The sequence below is a fragment of the Vanacampus margaritifer genome, chromosome 2, assembly GCF_051991255.1.
Source record: "Vanacampus margaritifer isolate UIUO_Vmar chromosome 2, RoL_Vmar_1.0, whole genome shotgun sequence".
In the NCBI taxonomy this organism is placed as follows: Eukaryota; Metazoa; Chordata; class Actinopteri; order Syngnathiformes; family Syngnathidae; genus Vanacampus; species Vanacampus margaritifer.
In genome coordinates this window covers 47293022-47312321 of record NC_135433.1, presented here as the reverse complement: position 1 = coordinate 47312321, position 19300 = coordinate 47293022, and the positions used below count along the sequence as shown (strand labels likewise).

General features: G+C 36.6%; 2 protein-coding genes and 1 long non-coding RNA gene across 5 annotated transcripts in view; 2 read left to right on the top strand and 1 right to left on the bottom strand.

Annotated features, from left to right (window-relative positions):
- crhr2 (corticotropin releasing hormone receptor 2) overlaps positions 1 to 6232 on the top strand; it is a 56867-nt gene extending 50635 nt beyond the window's left edge. For 2 of the 3 annotated variants that reach the window (XM_077558891.1, XM_077558894.1), the window contains 2 exons: positions 408 to 509; positions 4322 to 6232. In XM_077558891.1, coding sequence (XP_077415017.1) covers positions 408 to 509; positions 4322 to 4372 — 153 coding nt within the window. In that variant the 3' untranslated portion in view covers positions 4373 to 6232. Of the gene's footprint in view, positions 1 to 407; positions 4082 to 4321 lie in introns of those variants that run through there. The other variant, XM_077558892.1, reaches the window with a different exon arrangement.
- Positions 6233 to 9422: 3190 nt separating this feature from the next.
- On the bottom strand, positions 9423 to 18754 carry myl13 (myosin, light chain 13). The gene is made up of 5 exons (XM_077557089.1): positions 18611 to 18754; positions 13279 to 13306; positions 12913 to 13062; positions 10932 to 11105; positions 9423 to 9718 (listed from the first exon to the last, which is right to left on the bottom strand). Exons 1-5 carry the CDS (start codon positions 18713 to 18715, stop codon positions 9612 to 9614), a joined length of 564 nt encoding a protein of 187 aa, XP_077413215.1. The 5' UTR covers positions 18716 to 18754; the 3' UTR covers positions 9423 to 9611.
- Positions 10021 to 13226, top strand: LOC144043444 (uncharacterized). The gene is made up of 3 exons (XR_013291107.1): positions 10021 to 10096; positions 10776 to 11129; positions 12876 to 13226. It is a non-coding gene; the product is annotated as an uncharacterized LOC144043444 (long non-coding RNA).
- Positions 18755 to 19300: the final 546 nt, after the last annotated feature.

Sequence of the window (19300 nt, the reverse complement as noted above, 5' to 3'; positions counted from 1 at the left end):
ATTAGTATTACATTTGCTCTTTTTGCAGTTACAATAATAAACATGCTGAAGCATTGCCCTCAATAGTCTTCACTTTTCTGCAGCGCTCAAAATATGTTTACATTTTTTGTGATTTAAAAAATATATATTTTTACCTCCTAGGCGTTATTGTGACCATTTTTTGGGCTTTTTGTTGGTTCTGACCAAGCCATTTCAAAATAAAATACTGCCCGCGGGTTAATGCAATCATAATTATTAACCACTCAATAATTAAGGAAATAAATATGTAAACATTATTTTACAATTTTTTTCCAATACTATTATTATTATTTTAGCTTTCCATTTTAACGTGCTAATTTTTTTCTCCTGACATACGTCATGCTTGACCTCCCCTGGCCCATCTGTAGCCGTCTTTTTTGTCGCCACAGGTTCGCTCGGCGGTGAGGAAACGCTGGCACCGCTGGCAGGACAATCACGCGCTGCGGGTGCGAGTGACGCGGGCCATGTCCATTCCCACGTCCCCCACGCGGGTCAGCTTCCACAGCATTAAGCAGACCACCGCTGTGTAAACGCGCACACACACATGCTGGGTAACACGTGGTGGGGACCGGCAGCCGCACATCGGCGTGCTCATGTGGTCATGGGCTGTCATGGCAAAACTGCTGTCGGCCATTTTATGAAGAATCGGGCCGGGTGATTGCGTTTTCAACGGCTCCTTGGCTGGAGTGAAGCAAGTCATTGGTGGCTGTGGTATTTAACTCATGCACTGCTGGCCATTTTGAAAGCAGACTTCCCCGTTATTGTCAAGACTTACAGAATATTGCGTTCTGTGGTAACATAAGCACCAGAACGATCAAAAAAAAAGAGGAGACTTTCTTCTTTTAGTTGATTAAGTTTTTCCATTGGGGTCAGTTTTACCAAAACAAAACATGAAATGAAACATGTCAATCGAAACGGTGAATTTTTGCTTATGTGACGGCAAAAAACTATAAAATAACATAAATAAGGCTGTGAAAGGCCTTTGATGAAGGCAAAATAGTTTATTTACATCTACAGATATAAAACTGACATGTGGCATTATACATGTCACCGGTGTTTTTATTTTCCCCATGGCAACTGTTTGACAGTTACGGACTTGAACTATTTGAGAACGGCAGTTGATGCATCTTAAAATAGAACGAGTCCATACACATTCAATTATATACCCGGTGCTCTTTTGATATAGTTCTGTATCTTTTCATGGCACCTCCTGCAAATCTTCTCGGTGATTTGACGTAAAGCAAGCACAAATGCACGTGGTAGTAGCGGGGCTTTTTTTCTTCCCTGTCATTAGTTCAAACGCTAATTATACGCAAGACATTTTGAAATACCTGGACGGACAATTCAGTCATTTAGAAAAAGGAAGCAAGACATTTCAGGGAAACGACTGTCGGCATAGTTATCAATGCTCTTGTTAAAGCCCCGATTATAAAATATCACGTGGTTTGTATCATAGACGCGTATCTGATGTTTATAACAACCCAATCATCATGCGTCAAAATTGCAACCAAAAAATATATCTATTTAATGAACTTATTAGAGCCAAACACACAGCTTGCTCTAGTGCTAACATATCAATGGTCTCCGCAGCTAGCCATTGTTGCCAACTTGGCAACTTTCTCGCTAAATCTGGCGACTTTCCAAAGCCTCTTGGCGACTTTTTTTTGTTTTTTTGTCAAAAGAGACTATCGACAAATCTAGCGACTTTCTTCGTGTCAGGTTCAGTCAACTTAGAACATTTAATAAACAACAGACAAGGAAAAAAGACAACAGACTAAAGCCTTGTTTCCACCGCCGGTATCTACTCTACTCTACTCTGCAAAAGCCCCGTCTCCACCAACAAATCTACCCGGCTCTACTCTACTCTACTCTACTCTACTCTACCCGCTTTTTCTGGTACCTGCTCCTGTGTGGTTCTAAAAAAAGTAGCCCAGTTGCAAAAGGTGACGTAATTATTTTGGAGGCCAATGATTGGTTCGAGACATGTCGTCATCAATGTGCAGCTGCGCAAACCACCACCCCGGGAAAACAGCTGCCATTAACGATGACGAGAGGACAACAATGGCTTCCAAACAGATTCATGCTTGGACTTTTGAGGAGGTGCAAACCTTTTTAAGATTATTGAATGCAGTCTTCTGGTTGCTGCAATATTTATTTGATGTCTTCAGGCTGAAATAAACTGGCACAAACCATTGTTTGCGCTCTCCGTTGTTTTTGCCTGTGTGTTCAGTGCACGCTGGCTGCGGTTGCTTTAGCATGACATCACTGGCAAGGTGAGGCGGGTGGTGGCCGCGGCAGTGGAGACGCACTGCTTTTTGGTGTGGAGCCAAGTAGAGCAGAGTCGAGTAGAGTAGGGTAGATACCGTCGGTGGGAACGAGGCTTTTGATTCTTTTTTCTCGTGAGGAGAACGGACAGTGATGTGCTCAGCCCGCTCTATTTATTTATTTTAGGGCGGTCCCTGGTTACAGAGTCGTTGCTGCTCTAAAGGTTGGGGGAGCACACAGCAGCAACCATCACGGAAATGAGTCATTGTGCAGATAATAATACAGATGTGTCTTTCTTCGGCGCTGAAGGTTTCAACAGTTAAAGTTCAACAGTTCATCCGCAAAGTGTTTCAGCCTGCGTCTTGTGATAAGGGCACGGTTCTTGTTTTGCAGCTACAAGAGCATGAGTCATGCTCTTTCTCACGGGGCTCTGCTCTCTTCACAGATCATTTCAATTTACATAATTCAAACAAGGCTATAGTGCTAAATTAATGGTTTGCAACACTATAAGAGTAAATATGCGATAACTTATGTACATTTATTTTAACAATTCTGCGTTTTACTCACTTTTTGCCTCTCTCGGGACGTTATTCCGCTCTCCTACAGCAAATGGACAATTATGCAAATTAGGCTATGACATCATTTAGCGACTTCTAGTGACTTTTAGGACAGCCAATATCTACTTTGTTTACAAGGGAGTTGGCAACACTGCAGCTAGCTAGTTTACCAAGTAGCATGCAGGCTAATCCATCTAGCATTCAGGATGTTTCCAGTAAGGAGTTTTTACTACGGTTTTACGACAACAAATAACCGACTCAGACTCTAGGGTTGGCCACAATGCAATGGGAAAATCTACTTAAGGACCTATTTGAAACCTAAAAGAACAACTTTTCTGTAGTTAGAACAATGCTGTGTGTCTAAATACGTTTTCAAATAATTTTATGTTGGGCTTTGTAAAATGCTTCGGACATAGTACATACAGTATGATGTAGATAAAGTCTTCTCCATTTACTATTTAGCTCAAATTTGATTTATTTTCAGGTAAATACATTTCACCCCCCTTGGAAATACGTCATATTAAATTAAGTTCAGAATCCAACCGGAATTCATTCGCTGCCGTCATATTGAGCCCTTGAAGGGAAAGGGGTAAATTTAAAAAATGCATCTCTATCTCTAAACCAGCCAAAATTAAATATGCATAAATCGCCAACAAATTCTAATGAATTACACGAAGAATGTTAAGAATACAATACAATATATATATATATATATATATATATATATATATATATATATATATATATCATGCCACAATCCTGCGTGACTGCTTCAATTAACTGTTTGCAAAAATGCTTTAAAATGAATAAATTAAAACACCAATGGGCTAATTAGCTTAGCCTAGCCCATTAACTGAGCATTGGCATGGCATTATTGAAAATACATTTCTTTAAGGCAGCTAAAATGTTTGACGGTCACCTGTAAAGACAACTTCTTCTGAAGTGGCTTAGCGTAGCTTAGTTTAGCATGAAAATTAAAAATTAACAAAATATTGGTACAGTTTATCTCCAAGACAGTTTGGAGGAAAGGCAGCTAAGAAGTTTGAAGTTAACCTTCAAAGACAACTTTTACTTGTGAGTATGTGAAATCAATACACTTGGCTAACAACTTGGCTCGCCAGCTTGCATCTCCATCTGAAGCATCTCAGTCTCTCAACTGACCCAAATGCAATGCTTTCTTACATTTTTGTTTCTGCTTGACCTTAAAAACATAAAGTATTCCTTTTTGTACCTTTTTTTTTTTAAACAAAATATTTTTTTGCTACATGTTTTCATTTTTCTATGCTAAGATAACCTAATTTTATGTTTGACAAATGTGTCAAATTCTTCATCTTGTTTACATTGTTTTAGCTATTTTGATATTGATTTTGTGCTAACTTTAACTGGAAATGAGTAACATTTATTATGATAAGTGGTTCAATGTTTGTGTTTGTTGTACTGTGTACAATTAGAGCTTGACATTTTTTCGGGAAATCTCGTAGGAGTTTCACGGGATGGGAGTCAACTTTGCCTTCAACCACGGTACAGGATAAAAAGTTCTCGGAAGCAGGATTATCCAGAAGGACCAAAAAAAGGAGAAAAACCTCAGACACATGTGCAGTCATTTATTTTTATCTTTCCATAAGCGTTATGTTAGCCAATAGAATTACATGTTCCACAAGGCAATGGTGTCGAAACTGGACGAGAAACGTTTTCATAAGGGGATGGGACAAGGTTTTTATTTATTTATTTATTTACAATGGTCCGGAACTGGGATTTGGATGGGATGGGAGTGAAAATCCACTCCTGTGTCATCGTCTAATGTATATTTCCACAACTCCTCTTAATTAATATGCATATGTAAAGTGTACATTTTATTACATGAATATTTTGTATAAATTTGATATATCACTCCGGGCATTGCGCTGTACATCATTACTGTATGGGAACTAATGTGCAGATACATTTATTCTGAAGTGGTGCCTTGACTTACGAGTTACTTTGTTCCTTGACCACGCACCAGCACTCATATTTTAAATAAACTTTTCCCATTGATATGAATGGAAAGGCCAGTTATCAGTTCTAGCTTCCCATAAAACATTAACAAAACATTTGCTCTGCTCTACTCTACTCTACTCTACTCTACTACTAATACACCACTGTGCTAAGGCGTCCCTCAGGGTTCAGTACAAGTCAACTTGCTAAGCTATGTTGCTATATGCTAGCATAACAACTGTTCCAACTTACCATTTGATAAATTGTGTTAGGGTAAGATGGCATGTCAGTATATTAAGTGTTAATGTTTTAGCTTAATTTCAACATGTAGCAAGATAATGTTATACCAACTGCTGGAATATTAGCATTGTATCAATTCTTATCAGAAATAGTAGCAGAAAACAGGGCAAGATGGAACTTATTGAGCTACCATGCCACTTTTTTTTTTTTACCAACTGTTAGCATGTTAGCATTCTAGCTGTTTTACTAGACTTTAGCATTTTTACACATCTGTTGAGGTACGAGATGCTCCAGAATGTAATTACGGATATGGGTTCATGTAGTTTGTTAGCATGCTATGAGTTATCCTTTTAGCATTTGTCGTTTTGTTGGGCCCCGAGTTTAAACAGAAGAAAATGCAGACCCAACTTCCGTGGGAAGACGGCTTACATAATTCCAACATTTCCTGGTGAAGTGGAGCAGAAAGTAGGCGCCTACCCTCACATAAATGCCCCCAGGACCCAGCGCAGTCCCCGCCGCAACCCCGTCCTCAAACAATTAGCTGAAACACCACTAAAGCACTCTAATAATGCTTTGTTGTGACAAATCCTGCTTCCCATGCTTTGACAACAGTAGGATGGACGTGATGCAAAGGCAGCGTCCAGTCGCGGTGACAGTACAGTACAGTACACTTTATTGTGCCCACGGCGTCTTTGTGCCCTTTTTAAAATGCTTCGCTAGCAATTAGCTCCAATGCAAAAAGACAGAGGTCATGTGTGCATATTAACGTCCATGTGATAGCAGTGCTTTCTCGCTAGCAGTCCACTTTAACAGAGTTACACTTACACTGCTACTCCCAATGGTTTAAATAGTATTTTGCTCTGTTTTATAATATGTATTTTTATTTAACATTTAATGCTGGCATGCTAACAGTTGGTATGCTAACCCACTCAGTGGAATGACTATTAGCATGTTAGCATTTTTGTTAATTTTTATTAGAAATAGTATCAGACTACGTACAAAATGGCAAAATCATTCTGCCCTGCCCTTGATAGATGTTAGTATACTAATTGTTAGTATTTTACCAACAACATTCATGTATTTGTAATAATTTCTATCCTAATATTGGATGTTATCACTCAATACCACCAACAAAAAGAAAACATGATGACATATATTTTATCGATAGGATTCTTCTTCTTCTTTTTACTGCCCGAATGATATGTGTGTGTGTGTGTGTGGGGGGGGGGGGATTATAAGGGGAGATCGGGGCTAGTTGTATCACGTTTTATACTTTTATATATTTCTTGCAATCGATACATCATATATAAACAAAATGTATACCAGATCAAAGACTAAAGTGTCAAGTATATTTTTTGTATTCATGTCATTTCCATACTTTGTGTCAGTGCAGAGTTTTAAGCCATCAAATAGAGGGAGTGAACATGTGACATGTTGCCCCACCAATGGGTAAGTTGTCACACTATATGGGGTAAGATGTTACACTGGATTTTGCAACTAATAAAACAAGGACAAAATTATCCTTGTTCTCTTGTTTTGTTTTTACAGCCAGAGAAATTGTTTATCATTGATCTTGAAAATTGACCATAGTCATTGAGCAAACTTTAACATAAAATATTATGAAATAGATTAAAGTCCTTATGAACTGCTGGCATATAGGTCATAGCTCTCAGCCTCAAATGCCTGTCTTGCTTCCCTTAAACTGGAAATTTGAGATTAGAATGAATATTTAAAAAATAGCCTTTTGTTTAATGGATATTTCATCACGAAACTTAAACCAGTCCTGACATGTAGGCATACTGTAGTTCCAACAACAACTGGCAAATACATTTTTAATCAATGAAACAAAACCTAGCAAACTCATTTCCTCACTCTTCAGACTCATCATCTGAAGGGCAATTCTGGCATATGTATACTGAGTTGCCAGAGGTGAATTCTTCATTGGCCAATTCTTTGTATATGTGACAACAAACCCCAAAATTACTGAGACAAGTTGCCCCAAACTACCATGTTGGCTAATGCTTGCTCTAGTTTAAAGTTAGCTTAATACAGAGCAGTGACTGAGGCATGACAAGATGCCCGAATCTCTCCTCTAACGAGTCCACATGATTTGCTGCTAGAATTTGTCTATGCACTACGCCTGTTTCAAAATATATGAAGTTAAAAAAATAGATTTTTGGTTGTGCAAAACAGATAACTGGCACTCAACTCAGCTCACAAAGTGCTATTCTCTTTTCAGACAATACACAACTCCTGACCATTTACACGAAGAAAACTAGTAATCTGCTTTTTCATTGCGCCCTCTGGTGGAGAAGAAAATTGCAATGTGAAAACTTACGCGTGATACAACAAGCCACAGTCTCCCCCAATATAGATTAGTAATTATTATCAGTATTATTTCTGTTGTTAATTAACTCTTAACATATGGGTCAATACTCACTTTTAATGATACAAATTTGAATGGTATTACCAATACAATGTAAAAAAATCTCCTGAATTATGAAAGTAAATATTTATTATAAGGCTTAAAAAAAAAAGCGATCGTGTGTAATAAGTGACCACTAGATGTATATATATATATATATATATATGTCTATATCATAGAATCCAGCCGAAGCGGCGAACGCACACTACGGTGGCTCAGAGAGATCACACTTCGCAAGCCTACCCACCGATTCTCATTTTACGTGAGCGAATGAGCATCTTGGCGCGCGACGGCGACTTGGCAGCCAATGTGAAGCATGAAACGACGCCGAAAGAAAGAGCGAGCTGGATTTAGCCGCAGCAGTTAACACGAGCGGCTAGTTGGTGTTAGGCGGAGCCATAGGGCTGGAGTGCCTAACGAGAGCAACTAGCGGGAGAAGCTAATAAACAAAAAGCTGGTAAAAGCTTGTGAGAGCAAAGCAGAAGGTGACAAGCGGCGGGAGCCTGAATGACGGGACTCAGCGATGACCACCTGCAGGCCCAGCTGTGGAAGGTAAAGCAGTAGTTGACCCCTTGGGTCCAACACTAGGTGCAAGCACCCTCAGCGCTAACTATGTTCGCAAAGTTGTCCTTAAGGCATCCGTAGCAGGAAGATGGCGGTGAAACATGTCAGCCTCTTCAGTGGATACACATTGTTACTTTGATCAGTACCAACCATTTTCAGATCCTCCTTTACCCTGCTACATGTTTCTTTGTTTTTGTGCCTGTGATTGAATGTCTGGATACATGAAAATATGTCTCTGGCATTGAATGAGTTTTAAATGCTTAATACGTATGCCTGTGCAAAAGATGAAATAACATTGAACAACAGCGTCCTCATGCGGACAAAAAGGAGAGTTACCACTACCGGTACTTCTCAACTATAACTAATTTGTTCCATATCAAAGAAATTTACAGTATTACAATATTCTACAATAAAATGCCAATTTGTTGAACGACTATTTTAAAGCAAATAAAGATAGGCCTAAATAGATTTTCATAGAAGTTGCTATCTTATACTTTAGTGGACATTGTGTATACAATTTATGTCTTGGAATACATTTACTTTATGTATGAAAATAATACAGAATAATTATTACACGTGTAATATTTACTTCGTGTAGCATGCCTTAAAAATCTTAAATATATATATATATATATATATATATATATATATATATATATATATATATATATATATATATATATATATATATATATATATATATATATATATATATATATATAATTTAAAGAATTTGCATTAATTAAAATATTTTTGTAATATTTTCTTTACATTAGCGTATACACACAAATTTGATTATTTAATTTACAATTTGTGTAGAAACTCATTTAATAATAATCAACATTTATTTTATATGCTCTATAATAATAAAAAAAATTACTTTAGTCCTAATAGGACCTGATAAATTTAAGTTACTGTTATGATTAACAATTTTTTTTTCAATCCTAATGATTTCTGAAAACTTTTGAATAATGTATAGTTAGAATGATTAAAATGTATTATTCTTGGCAATTAGTACACAATTTGAAATAGTAATTTAAAGCATTATATAATTTTAAAAGACAATTAATATTATTATATTAATATATATTATTATTATTATATATTATTTGTGCATAATTTTAATGAAAAAGTCAAAATCATTATTTGTAAATATTAAAAAAATAAATTACATCTTTTTATTTGCAATCAGAAAATAATTGTAGATTCTAAAATGTAAATATTTTAATATTAATTTCTGATTAAATTATAATTTTTATTATAACTAGGTCTCGGTAAGCTTCCCCCCGATTATTGCTTATTGTAATACAACACTACAGTATATCCCGTAGGCGCTTCATATAGAAAACAAATACACATTCAAACGTAAGTATTTGAAATGTTCTGTATTTCTTCTCTTCCTTGCTTGACATTATGAACAGGGCAATTATCACTGATCCACTATCGCCATATGGTACTATACAGACTGATATTCACACAGATGGTATTGTTGTTCCAGTGAACTGAAGGAGGACAGCCAATAGGAATTGTCATCATAACGCACAGTGGACTCTGAAATCATGTTTCGTTCAAGAGGCCATGAGGTATTTGACAAAAGCTTCATAATTGATGCATCCGTTGGCATCCTCTTGGTTCTGCATCAGCTGCTCCACCTCATCCTCACGCATCTTCTCACCTAAAAGACCACAAAACTATCACATTTTATGACATCACTGTCGGATTAAAAGTAATCCCCAATAAGTGAAATTTGTCATATGGAAATACTGTAAAACAGTTTTACAGCATATACAACACTTATGTTTTAAAAAGTGTTTAAACAAATTTTTGAAGTCAAACTTTTCTGCCCCCTCATTGTCTGGTATAAAAAAAAGTTATGTTCTTTATTAGCCAGCAGATGTCGCTCTTTGTCTTCTCTTTTTGATGGTAGCAAATAGTGCCACCTAGCGGCTAAGCAGAGTTCTAAAACAATCACAGCACGGGAGCTTGATTGAAGCACGGTGAATGACCTCATTCAGCATTGTGTTCAAATGGTAAACTTGGCAAAACAAAATCTGTAAGTCATATCAGCCATAATGCAGTCATAGTGTGTTCTGTCACTGTGCGTTTCTCATTGTTGTACTTTTCTATGTACAGAAACTGTAGTTAAAACAAAGTTTAGCCATTAGCTGCTAGGGTAATTGCTAAAAAGCTAATGTTAGCCTAGGGGGAAGAACTACATGTCCTTCCATTGCTAGAACTCTTTAGATGCTTAACTCGCTCGGTTATGTTTTTTTACGCTTACCGGGGGCTTTCTTCAGCAAACACATTTTAAACACATGTAAGAGCAAGTCAAAAAATATTGTTAAAACATTGTTACAATGTACCAGTGACGTGCAGTGAGCTCTAGGCTTGGGTAGGCAGGCAGGCGTACATTGAGACGCACACACCAATTACAAATTTGTGTGTCGGCAGGTGAGGCAATGTATCCTTAGGGTGACCATATTTTCATTTCCAAATAAAAAAAAGTTTTTTTTTATTGGAATAACTTGATTGTTCTATCGATGATTATTGATTAGTTCAATAATCATGGCAAAATATGTATATTATAAAATGAATCTACAGCCATCGTTTTCTTTCAGTGTAGAAAGCAAAGCAGGATTAAAGAGAATTAAACATTCTATAATCATCAGCAAAAATTTGGGCTGATCTTGAAATACTTTCAATTATTTCAATTTTTGTCATCCACCATCTAGAGGCTGATCATGAAATTACACCCAAAAAAAGCAGGAGGCAGACCAAAACTGAGTTATAAACTGTCTGTACAAAAAAAAGAAAAACAGCAACAGAACGTGAACTCGGAACCCAAGATGGAGTGGGGTTATGACTGGAAATGAAATGATGGTGTTTACCCAGCGTGGCCAAGACGTGTCTCAACTCAGCGCCCATGACGGTGCCGTTGCCCTCCTTGTCGAACACCCGCAAGCCCTCCACGAAGTCCTCAAAGGTGCCCCGATCTTTGGCCCTGCAGATATGCTGGTGGATTGGCAGGAACTCCTCGAAGTCCAGCATCTTGGACTGCATTTCTGCAGCAGAGGACGCTTCATTAGGTACACAATCAATCAACCAATCAATCAATCAATCAATCACACGCTATTTTTGTTGTTCTATGAATGTTAACATTTGCTCATTTATTTACCGGTACCCACTTTGATATTATGTATGTATCCAAATTGATCACATGGAAAAAGGTTTTATTGAAAGGAAATTTTTATAATTAGAAATGAGATATAATATAAATATTTGCTACTAGAATTGATCATTGAAATTAAAAATCTGTTTGAAAGATGTAAAATGATTATTCCAGTTAAGTTAAAGCTTTACATTTGTTGTTTTTAAAATACAGTTTATTGTTATTATAGAATCATTAAAGCTTTTAATCTTTGGTAATATGATGTGGCAAAAATTTAAACACATTTTAAATTATTGCCGGTACTGTTTATATTCATTCATGATTATTATGTGCCAATGTTTCATTTAATTTAGAATGTTGAAAATTATGTTAAAAAATCATTCCTGGGATTATTTATAAAACGTTAACTGTACATTTTTTTAATCATATATATTTTTAAACATTTATTTTTATACTTCTATGGAAACGAACAAAAATAATTATTACAATTAATTTATTTATAAATTATTTACACTAATTTAGCACTATTGATATTTGATAATTGACCATGTAGTAATCTAATTTAGCATGTTGAAGATGTTTTTTGTTTGTTTGTTTGTTTATTGAACACATAAACCAGCAACAGAAATACAGTTAAAATTAAAATTAAAAGATTTAAAAGAAAAGCATTTTTTTGCATACATAATCATCATTAAGCACATCTTACATGTTCAAAAGGGAGTAGGAAGAAGTGAAAAAAACGTATCGAGTCCTCCCCCCTTACAAAAGAAAAAAAAGGTAACACATAAACAACTGCACTTATACGTGCATAGATATGCCAACAGTATTGAACATTTAGTTGATAAGCAAACATTTTTACAGATATATAAATCAGCACAAAGGCTTACACATACAGTTTTAATTGCACTCTATTTTCTACATTTGTACTGACTTATACCTGATTAAATACAAATTTTACAAAGTTAATTCCAAAATCATTCCACAAATTTACACCTATAATTGTAACACACTTTTGCTTAATATTTGTTCTTGTTTAAAAATTTTTTTTATAGACACTTCAAATCAAAGTCACTGTCTCTGATTTCAAACAGCTTCTGAATATTGTGGCAAAGTAGGTTGTTGTGTATCTTGTACAGTATTTGAGTCATTTTAAACTCAACTAGATCATAAAATTTCATTGTGTTTAATTTGATAAATAGTGTATTTGTTGGTTCTGTATATTCTGATTGGTTAATAATTCTTATTGCTCTTTTTTAACATCCATTAAATTAAATTTATTTTTATTTTAAAAAAAATATGTAAAAAAAGGTAATATTTTCATTTCAATTTAAAAATCATCAACAATAATCACTACTTATAAATTGTAATAATGTAATTAATTAATTAATAATTATGTTATTAGCATGATCAATAATTTATTATCAACACACTGTGTTTATTTGTTTAATTCTATTGAAATGTCAGGAAAAAATGTCTTCATTGTTGTTATAAAATAAATGTATTATAAATTATTTGAAAATGTATAGATCCATTGATTAAGAGGATTTTAGATTTTCCCAGCAATATTATTTACGTGTTACATGACTGTATATTTAGCTCAAACTATTTCCTGGTTCATGAGGGAGCCCAGAAAACTCAATCAATCAATCGCATTTTTTTCCAGATTTTTGCCAAATTATAAGGAAGCAAACTTGACACACCTTCAGCTTTGGGCTTCCCGAGCACGTACATGATCTCGGCGTTGGTGGGATTCTGTCCCAAAGCTCGGATGAGATCGCCACACTGGCCGTAAGTGATCTTCATCTCGCTGTTGGGAGTCCTATCGAACAGCTGGAATGCGTCTTTGAAGTCTGTTTGAGCAAACAACAACTTTTCATCTTTAGCCTCAAATGTTTCCCGCCGTGAAAACTGAAAAACCTCCATTCACTCTAACTGACTGTTGAATTAGAAGCACTGATGATCAGCTGTTGTCTCAATGTTTTCCCACACATTAGTAAAGAGATTAGTCAATGCACTGTGTCGCCCTTCTGCAAATAGCATGCAAGACGACGGCCTTAAAAGCATACCTTCGATTTGCTCGGGGGTGAATTCCAACTGGAGAGACAAAAAAAGGCCACATGCATCAGATTAAAAAGGTTGAAAGAAAAAAAACAACAACCGCGCTTACATCGGATCGGGTTGCAGGCCCGCTGTCATCGCTGTGCATTACCACTGACCTTGGCTCCTTGTCAGCTACTGTCTATTTAATTTTAGACTATGCAGTGTGTCAGCACCGCAGGGTCGGGGGGGGGGGCTCCAGCAAGGTCGAGGGTGCACATGAGGACCATGAGCTCATGCGACGGGCGCTATGATATCTGGTGCAAATCGACTCGTTACAAGGCATTAGCAAAACTTTTTTACATGTTCTTTTTTTATATTATATTACTTTATTTACTTAATTTATCAGAAGGATAATATGATTTTAAGATCATTCATTCATGCTTTAAAATCAATCTAGTTAGTGCATGAAGTAGTACTGCATTTTATTTGTTTTAGCTTGTCAATGAAAGTACTGTAAATGACAAATACAAATACTTGAAAATAAGGGGAAAAAAAGGCACAACACAGCACAGTTTTAAAAATGTGATGATTAAAAAATATTTCCAAAAGAAAATCACAAAATAAACTAAAACTTGTAGTCACAAAATCATAACAAATAAAAAGATCTCAGTCTAAAAACGTAATGTAAATAAAATCAATGACAATAAAAAATAATAATTTAAATCACAAAAATGAAATAATCTTAAATATTTTATATTTAATTATATTATAAACGTAAATGAAATATACAGCAAACCATCCTAAATATTAAAAGAAAATAATGAAAATAATAAATAAAATAAAACTAATCACAAAAACGTTTATTTCCCCCCAAAATAAAACATAAATTCAAATGATCATAAATGGTCCAAAAACCCAAATCCAGCAAATGGTCCAGCTCCACCAATCACAAATTAATCGTCTCGAAAAAGTCACACCTTATGTATAAAATTTAGTTGTGTGGAATTGCTTGGCATAAGAAAGGTGAAGCAACCAAAAAATAAGTTGTTTATAAACTAATATTTTATATGTCCAACTTTTCTAGGAAATTGTATTTGGTTAAAAAAATAAATAATAAATCAGATTTATATTTTGAAATATGCCGATCAGGATGAGTACACAGGACACGGTTCTTCTCATTCCGTGTATTATTTTTGGGACATTTTAAAAAGAAGTATGAAAATGTAAATATGAGGGGTATTTCTTTTCTCCTTAGCCTTAAATCAGCTGAGCTTCCGACTTTCTTGTCATAAAAAGCAGCCGTTTGAGAGGTTCTTCGTCATATAAAACAAAATATGGAATAATTCATGACTCCTTGCGCACACGTTTTCACATGAATGCTGTGGGTGGTCCGTTATTCTCAGACATAATAAATACCATGTGGCTTCACTCCAGAATATTGTTACATGAGTTAACAATATACAGTAGAGAGTATTCAGCAATTTTATGTTGCTGCCAACGTCAATACTGTAACAATAAGCTTGCACTACTACGTCTCCAGCACAAGGTGTCTATATTGCTCTTTTAAAACATGATTGCCTTTGCCTGACTCCTGTGAAACATCACTGCCAGTCAAATCGGACCAATGGAGTGAGCAATATTGTTTGCTTCCCGTTATCATCATTCCTACCTTCCTTTTAGACACACTTGGCATCCAATTCACAAGTAAAGATCAAGAACAAGAGCTGAGCCGAAAGGCAAAGCTCTCGATTTACCGGTCGATCTACGTTGCTGCCCTCACCTATGGTCACGAGCTGTGGGTCATGACCGAAAGAACAAGATCCCGGATACAAGCAGCCGAAATGAGTTTCCTCCGCAGGGTAGCCGGGCTCTCCCTTAGAGATAGGGTGAGAAGCTCGGTCATCCGGGAGGGACTCAGCGTCGAGCCGCTACTCCTCCACGTTGAGAGGAACCAGTTGAGGTGGCTCGGGCATCTGTTTCGGATGCCTCCTGGACGCCTCCCTGGCGAGGTGTTCCGGACATGTCCTCTCCCTTAGAGATAGGGTGAGAAGCTCGGTCATCTCGGAGGGACTCCTCTACGTTGGGAGGATTCAGCTGAGGTGGCTGGGGCATCTGGAAAGGTGTTCTGGAAATGTCCTACCAGCGGGAGGCCCCGGGGACGACCCAGGACACGCTGGAGAGACTTCGTCTCTCGGCTGGCCTGGGAACGCCTCGGGATCCCGTCGGAGCAGCTGGCTGAAGTGGCTGGGGAGAGGGAAGTATGGGCTTCCCTGCTAAAGCTGCTGCCCCCGCGACCCAACCCCGGATAAGCGGAATTGAAGACGGAACGGAAAGATCAAGAACACTTGAGCAATGATCGCGTCACATTGGATGTCCCAGCATGCCCTCTAAATTGCATTCAATCACACTGCTACATTGTCAACCCTAGTCTTGTCAACTTTATTTATATAGCACCTTATCATACAACTGAAACTCAAAGTGCTTTATAAAAAAAAAATATTAAAAAAAACAATCTAAAATCAACCGATAAACCGCTAATTGTTTTTGGTAATATTTTGTGCTGGATTTCACTTTCCTTTCTTTTCTTTGGTCCTTCCTCGGGTCTCCTGGCGGCCTCACGACTCTGGCTGGAAGTGTTCGGTTTAGGTGAACGGTATGGGATTTTTTAATAGGTTTTAGGTGAACTCATGAATAAACACACACTCACACGCACGCACATACACATACTCACTCACATACAAAATAAAAAAAAGAGAGCAATGATGATAACATGTCAAATCGGTAAAATTACCGAATGGACAATACTGAGCTCTCCAGAAAAGAAAAGAAAAGAAAAAAAGAACACTTGCGCAATGATCGCGTCACATTGGATGTCCCAGCATGCCCTCCAAATTGCATTCAATCACACTGCTACATTGTCAACCCTAGTCGAGTCAACTTTATTTATATAGCACCTTATCATACAACTGAAACTCAAAGTGCTTTATAAAAGAAACAACCCAAAAACAATTTAAAATCAACCGATAAACCGCTAATTGTTTGTGGTAATATTTTAACTGTTAGCTTTAAACCAAGCTAGCTCATTGTGAATGCACTCAGGGACAGTTGTAACAAATTTACCTGGGGGAAGTTGTACATTTACTGTATAAAAATTGTGCAATTGACCACTACCTAAATTTGACTGAATGCATTTGTGACAAATTTGATTTTGTTTGGAAAAAAATAGACCTTATTTGATGATTGAGAGTTAGCATCTTTACAAGTAAATGATCATCCAGGTTCAGCTCTACCAACTCACCAAGCTTCTGTTGCTCCAACTATGACCCAAGCCAGAAAGCTACTGCCTCGACTGAAACAACTCTGACTTGGCTGAACTTTAGCCCACAAGTTGCTCAACCCTTCACAAAAGGAAAAAAGAAAAAAGAAAAAAATGGAATAGGAAATCTACATCGTCAATAACTAACACACCTGTCAAGCTGACACTGGAAAAAGAGCAGAAGATGAGTTCTGAGAACGTGGAGTGGAATATAATCCCCCCACCCCACCCCCGCTACCCCCAAATAAAAAAGCTATTTTATTTAAACGCTTACATCCTGTCCTTATCATGGCATTTATTTCATAATGTTACATTTCACCCCAAGGTATGCTCCAACTGACCCCTGACCTGGACTGTGGGGTCAATTGTAATATTTGATTTTATTTAAAAAAAAATTGTGGCACATCCACTTTCCATGACACTTATTAGTAGAGACTTGAAGTTAGTTTGCGTAGCAGTTTGAACACCCTCGTTTAAAAGAGCTCAAAGTTAGACGAACAAATGTCAAAAATGGTCCAATTGTCCCCGGTCATCCTTATTTAACTTTGCAAAAAAAAAAAAGAGCGAGCAATGATGATGACATGTCAAATCGGTAAAATTACCGAATGAACAATACTGAGCTCTCCAGGGGAAAATAAATAAATAAATTAAAAAAATTTAAAAAAAATTTGCATCCATGTGCATGTTGTATTCATTATTAGTTTAGTTTTATGTATGCTTAAAAAATGCTTTCTTTCCCACACAGCAACACCATACATCTATTAGACAACATCTACATAATCTTAAATAATGGATGCTATGGCATGCTGTGATGTTTTTACAATCGAAAACATACTCTATTTGTAAATCTCAGATAATGGATGTCATTTATTTGCCATTTCAGGCCGAGTGATGGTATCGCTCAGCATGACGCTTCTGAGAGGCTTGCATTTTCCAGTGATTGTTTATTTTTAATCTTAGATCATGGACACCATGATATGCATCTTCTACCATTATAGCCCTCCATCGGTTTGTTTTAATGCCATTTTGACATTGGGCCTGGTGACATCATCGTTCAGCATCCACGTCCGTGTTCTCGTTACCATGTTGCAGACCAGCGTTATAGCATTTTGTGTCTGCATCTGTCAGCGTTTTGTAGTAATAATTCATGCCCACAATTGCAACACACCTTTCAGACTAGATGGAGAAATTTCTGTGAAATTGCGTCTGAATGCTGAAATGCTGAATGGAAAAATATAGAAAAGTGGAATCATACTGAATGAGGTGAAATGTTTTTGGAAGATATTAAATATGTCAAATGTTATTGAATGATATTTAATGATGGAATTAGGTGACATGATATTGGTGGAAATGTGCAATATGTGGGTGAAAAAGTGTCGAATTTTTAGTATGTGGGAATGTTGAAAACGTTTGAATGTTTCATTGGAAATGTAATTTGTGGGTCAAAAATGTAGAATTATGTGAAACGTGGAAGACTTTGCATGGGTAAAATATATCAGATTGAATGTGTGATTGAATTTTGAATAGGAACGATACGAAGCCTAACTCTAAATCCTAACCCTCACGCCTAACACAGAAAAAAAGTGCAATATTAAGTGGAAAAATTTGGAATTTTTGCTATGTGAGAATTGAGGGAGGGCTGAAGATTGTTGCCAAGGTGAATTAAATGAGCGGAACAGTTTGAATTTCCAATGGTAGTGAATTTTTTAATGTCTCATTTGAAATGAATGGGGAATTTTTTTTTTACGGGGCAGGGATTGTGGGAAAACAGTGAACGTTAGGAAAGAGAAAAATAATAGCCCACGAAGTATGAATTTTTGGAACATGTTGCCGTTGGAGTGGTTTGAATCGGTCAAGAATTGTAGAAGAATTTGAAGGACCAAAAAATGGTGGAATGAAAATCTATAATTATAACAATAATAGTAGTAATAATAACAATTAAAATAAAGGTAGAATAACATGTGTTATCAATCTCTAATGAATTAGAGCGGTTCCGTCAGTATTTGTTGTTGTTTTTGTGTGTGTTTTTAAATTTTATTTACCGTGATAGATGAGGGGGTGAACACCGGGGTCTTAGGGCGCTGAGGTTCTGCCGGCGGTTTGGGCGCAGCCGCAGGTGCGGGTTCATCCTTCTTCTTTGGGGCCATGGCGAGAAGCTGTCAAGAGGTGATGAGGCGGCTCGCTCCAGCTAGAAGTGACTCCCGATGGCCTATTAGGTCTCTTTTATCTTGTGGCCCCAGGTGCCATCTCCACCCCTTACATGCCTGCTAACCCTGCCAACAACTGTGGCAGCTCTATAAAAGGATAATGGCTTGGAGTTTCTATTTAGGACAAAGTTTGGAGTGGGTGTTGACAACATCAGGATGTCAGAAAAGCATGTTTGGACGGAATTTTCGCAATCAATAACAAATACAAAAGCATACTTGCATAAAAGGACTACAGTAGACCAGAGACAATGTTTCACGTTTTAAACAGAGAAAGCAAACATTTGTGCTCAGCGGATTATTCAAACAGAATAAAGCAACACAATCTTCGTCTTATTTATTATTATTATATATAGTATTTTCCCATTGCAATGAATGGAAATGCGTTACGTGACCAAATTTTGTTTGTAATTTAAAAAATATATATATAAATAAAATCACTCGATAGAGTAATAACTTAGTTGAAAATAATGTAAAAAAAAATCAATAGTTTGTGCATCAATTCAATTAATTTTACTGTTCCTGCTG

What these genes read in the sequence shown, in the direction of transcription:
- myl13 (XM_077557089.1), bottom strand. Translation starts at nt 18,715, where the DNA reads ATGGCCCCAAAGAAGAAGGATGAACCCGCACCTGCGGCTGCGCCCAAA. An exon ending in TCACCCCCTCATCTATCACG is followed by an intron (nt 13,307 to 18,610) that starts GTAAATAAAATT and finishes TTGTCTCTCCAG; the next exon opens with TTGGAATTCACCCCCGAGCA. An exon ending in CGGGAAGCCCAAAGCTGAAG is followed by an intron (nt 11,106 to 12,912) that starts GTGTGTCAAGTT and finishes CCTCTGCTGCAG; the next exon opens with AAATGCAGTCCAAGATGCTG.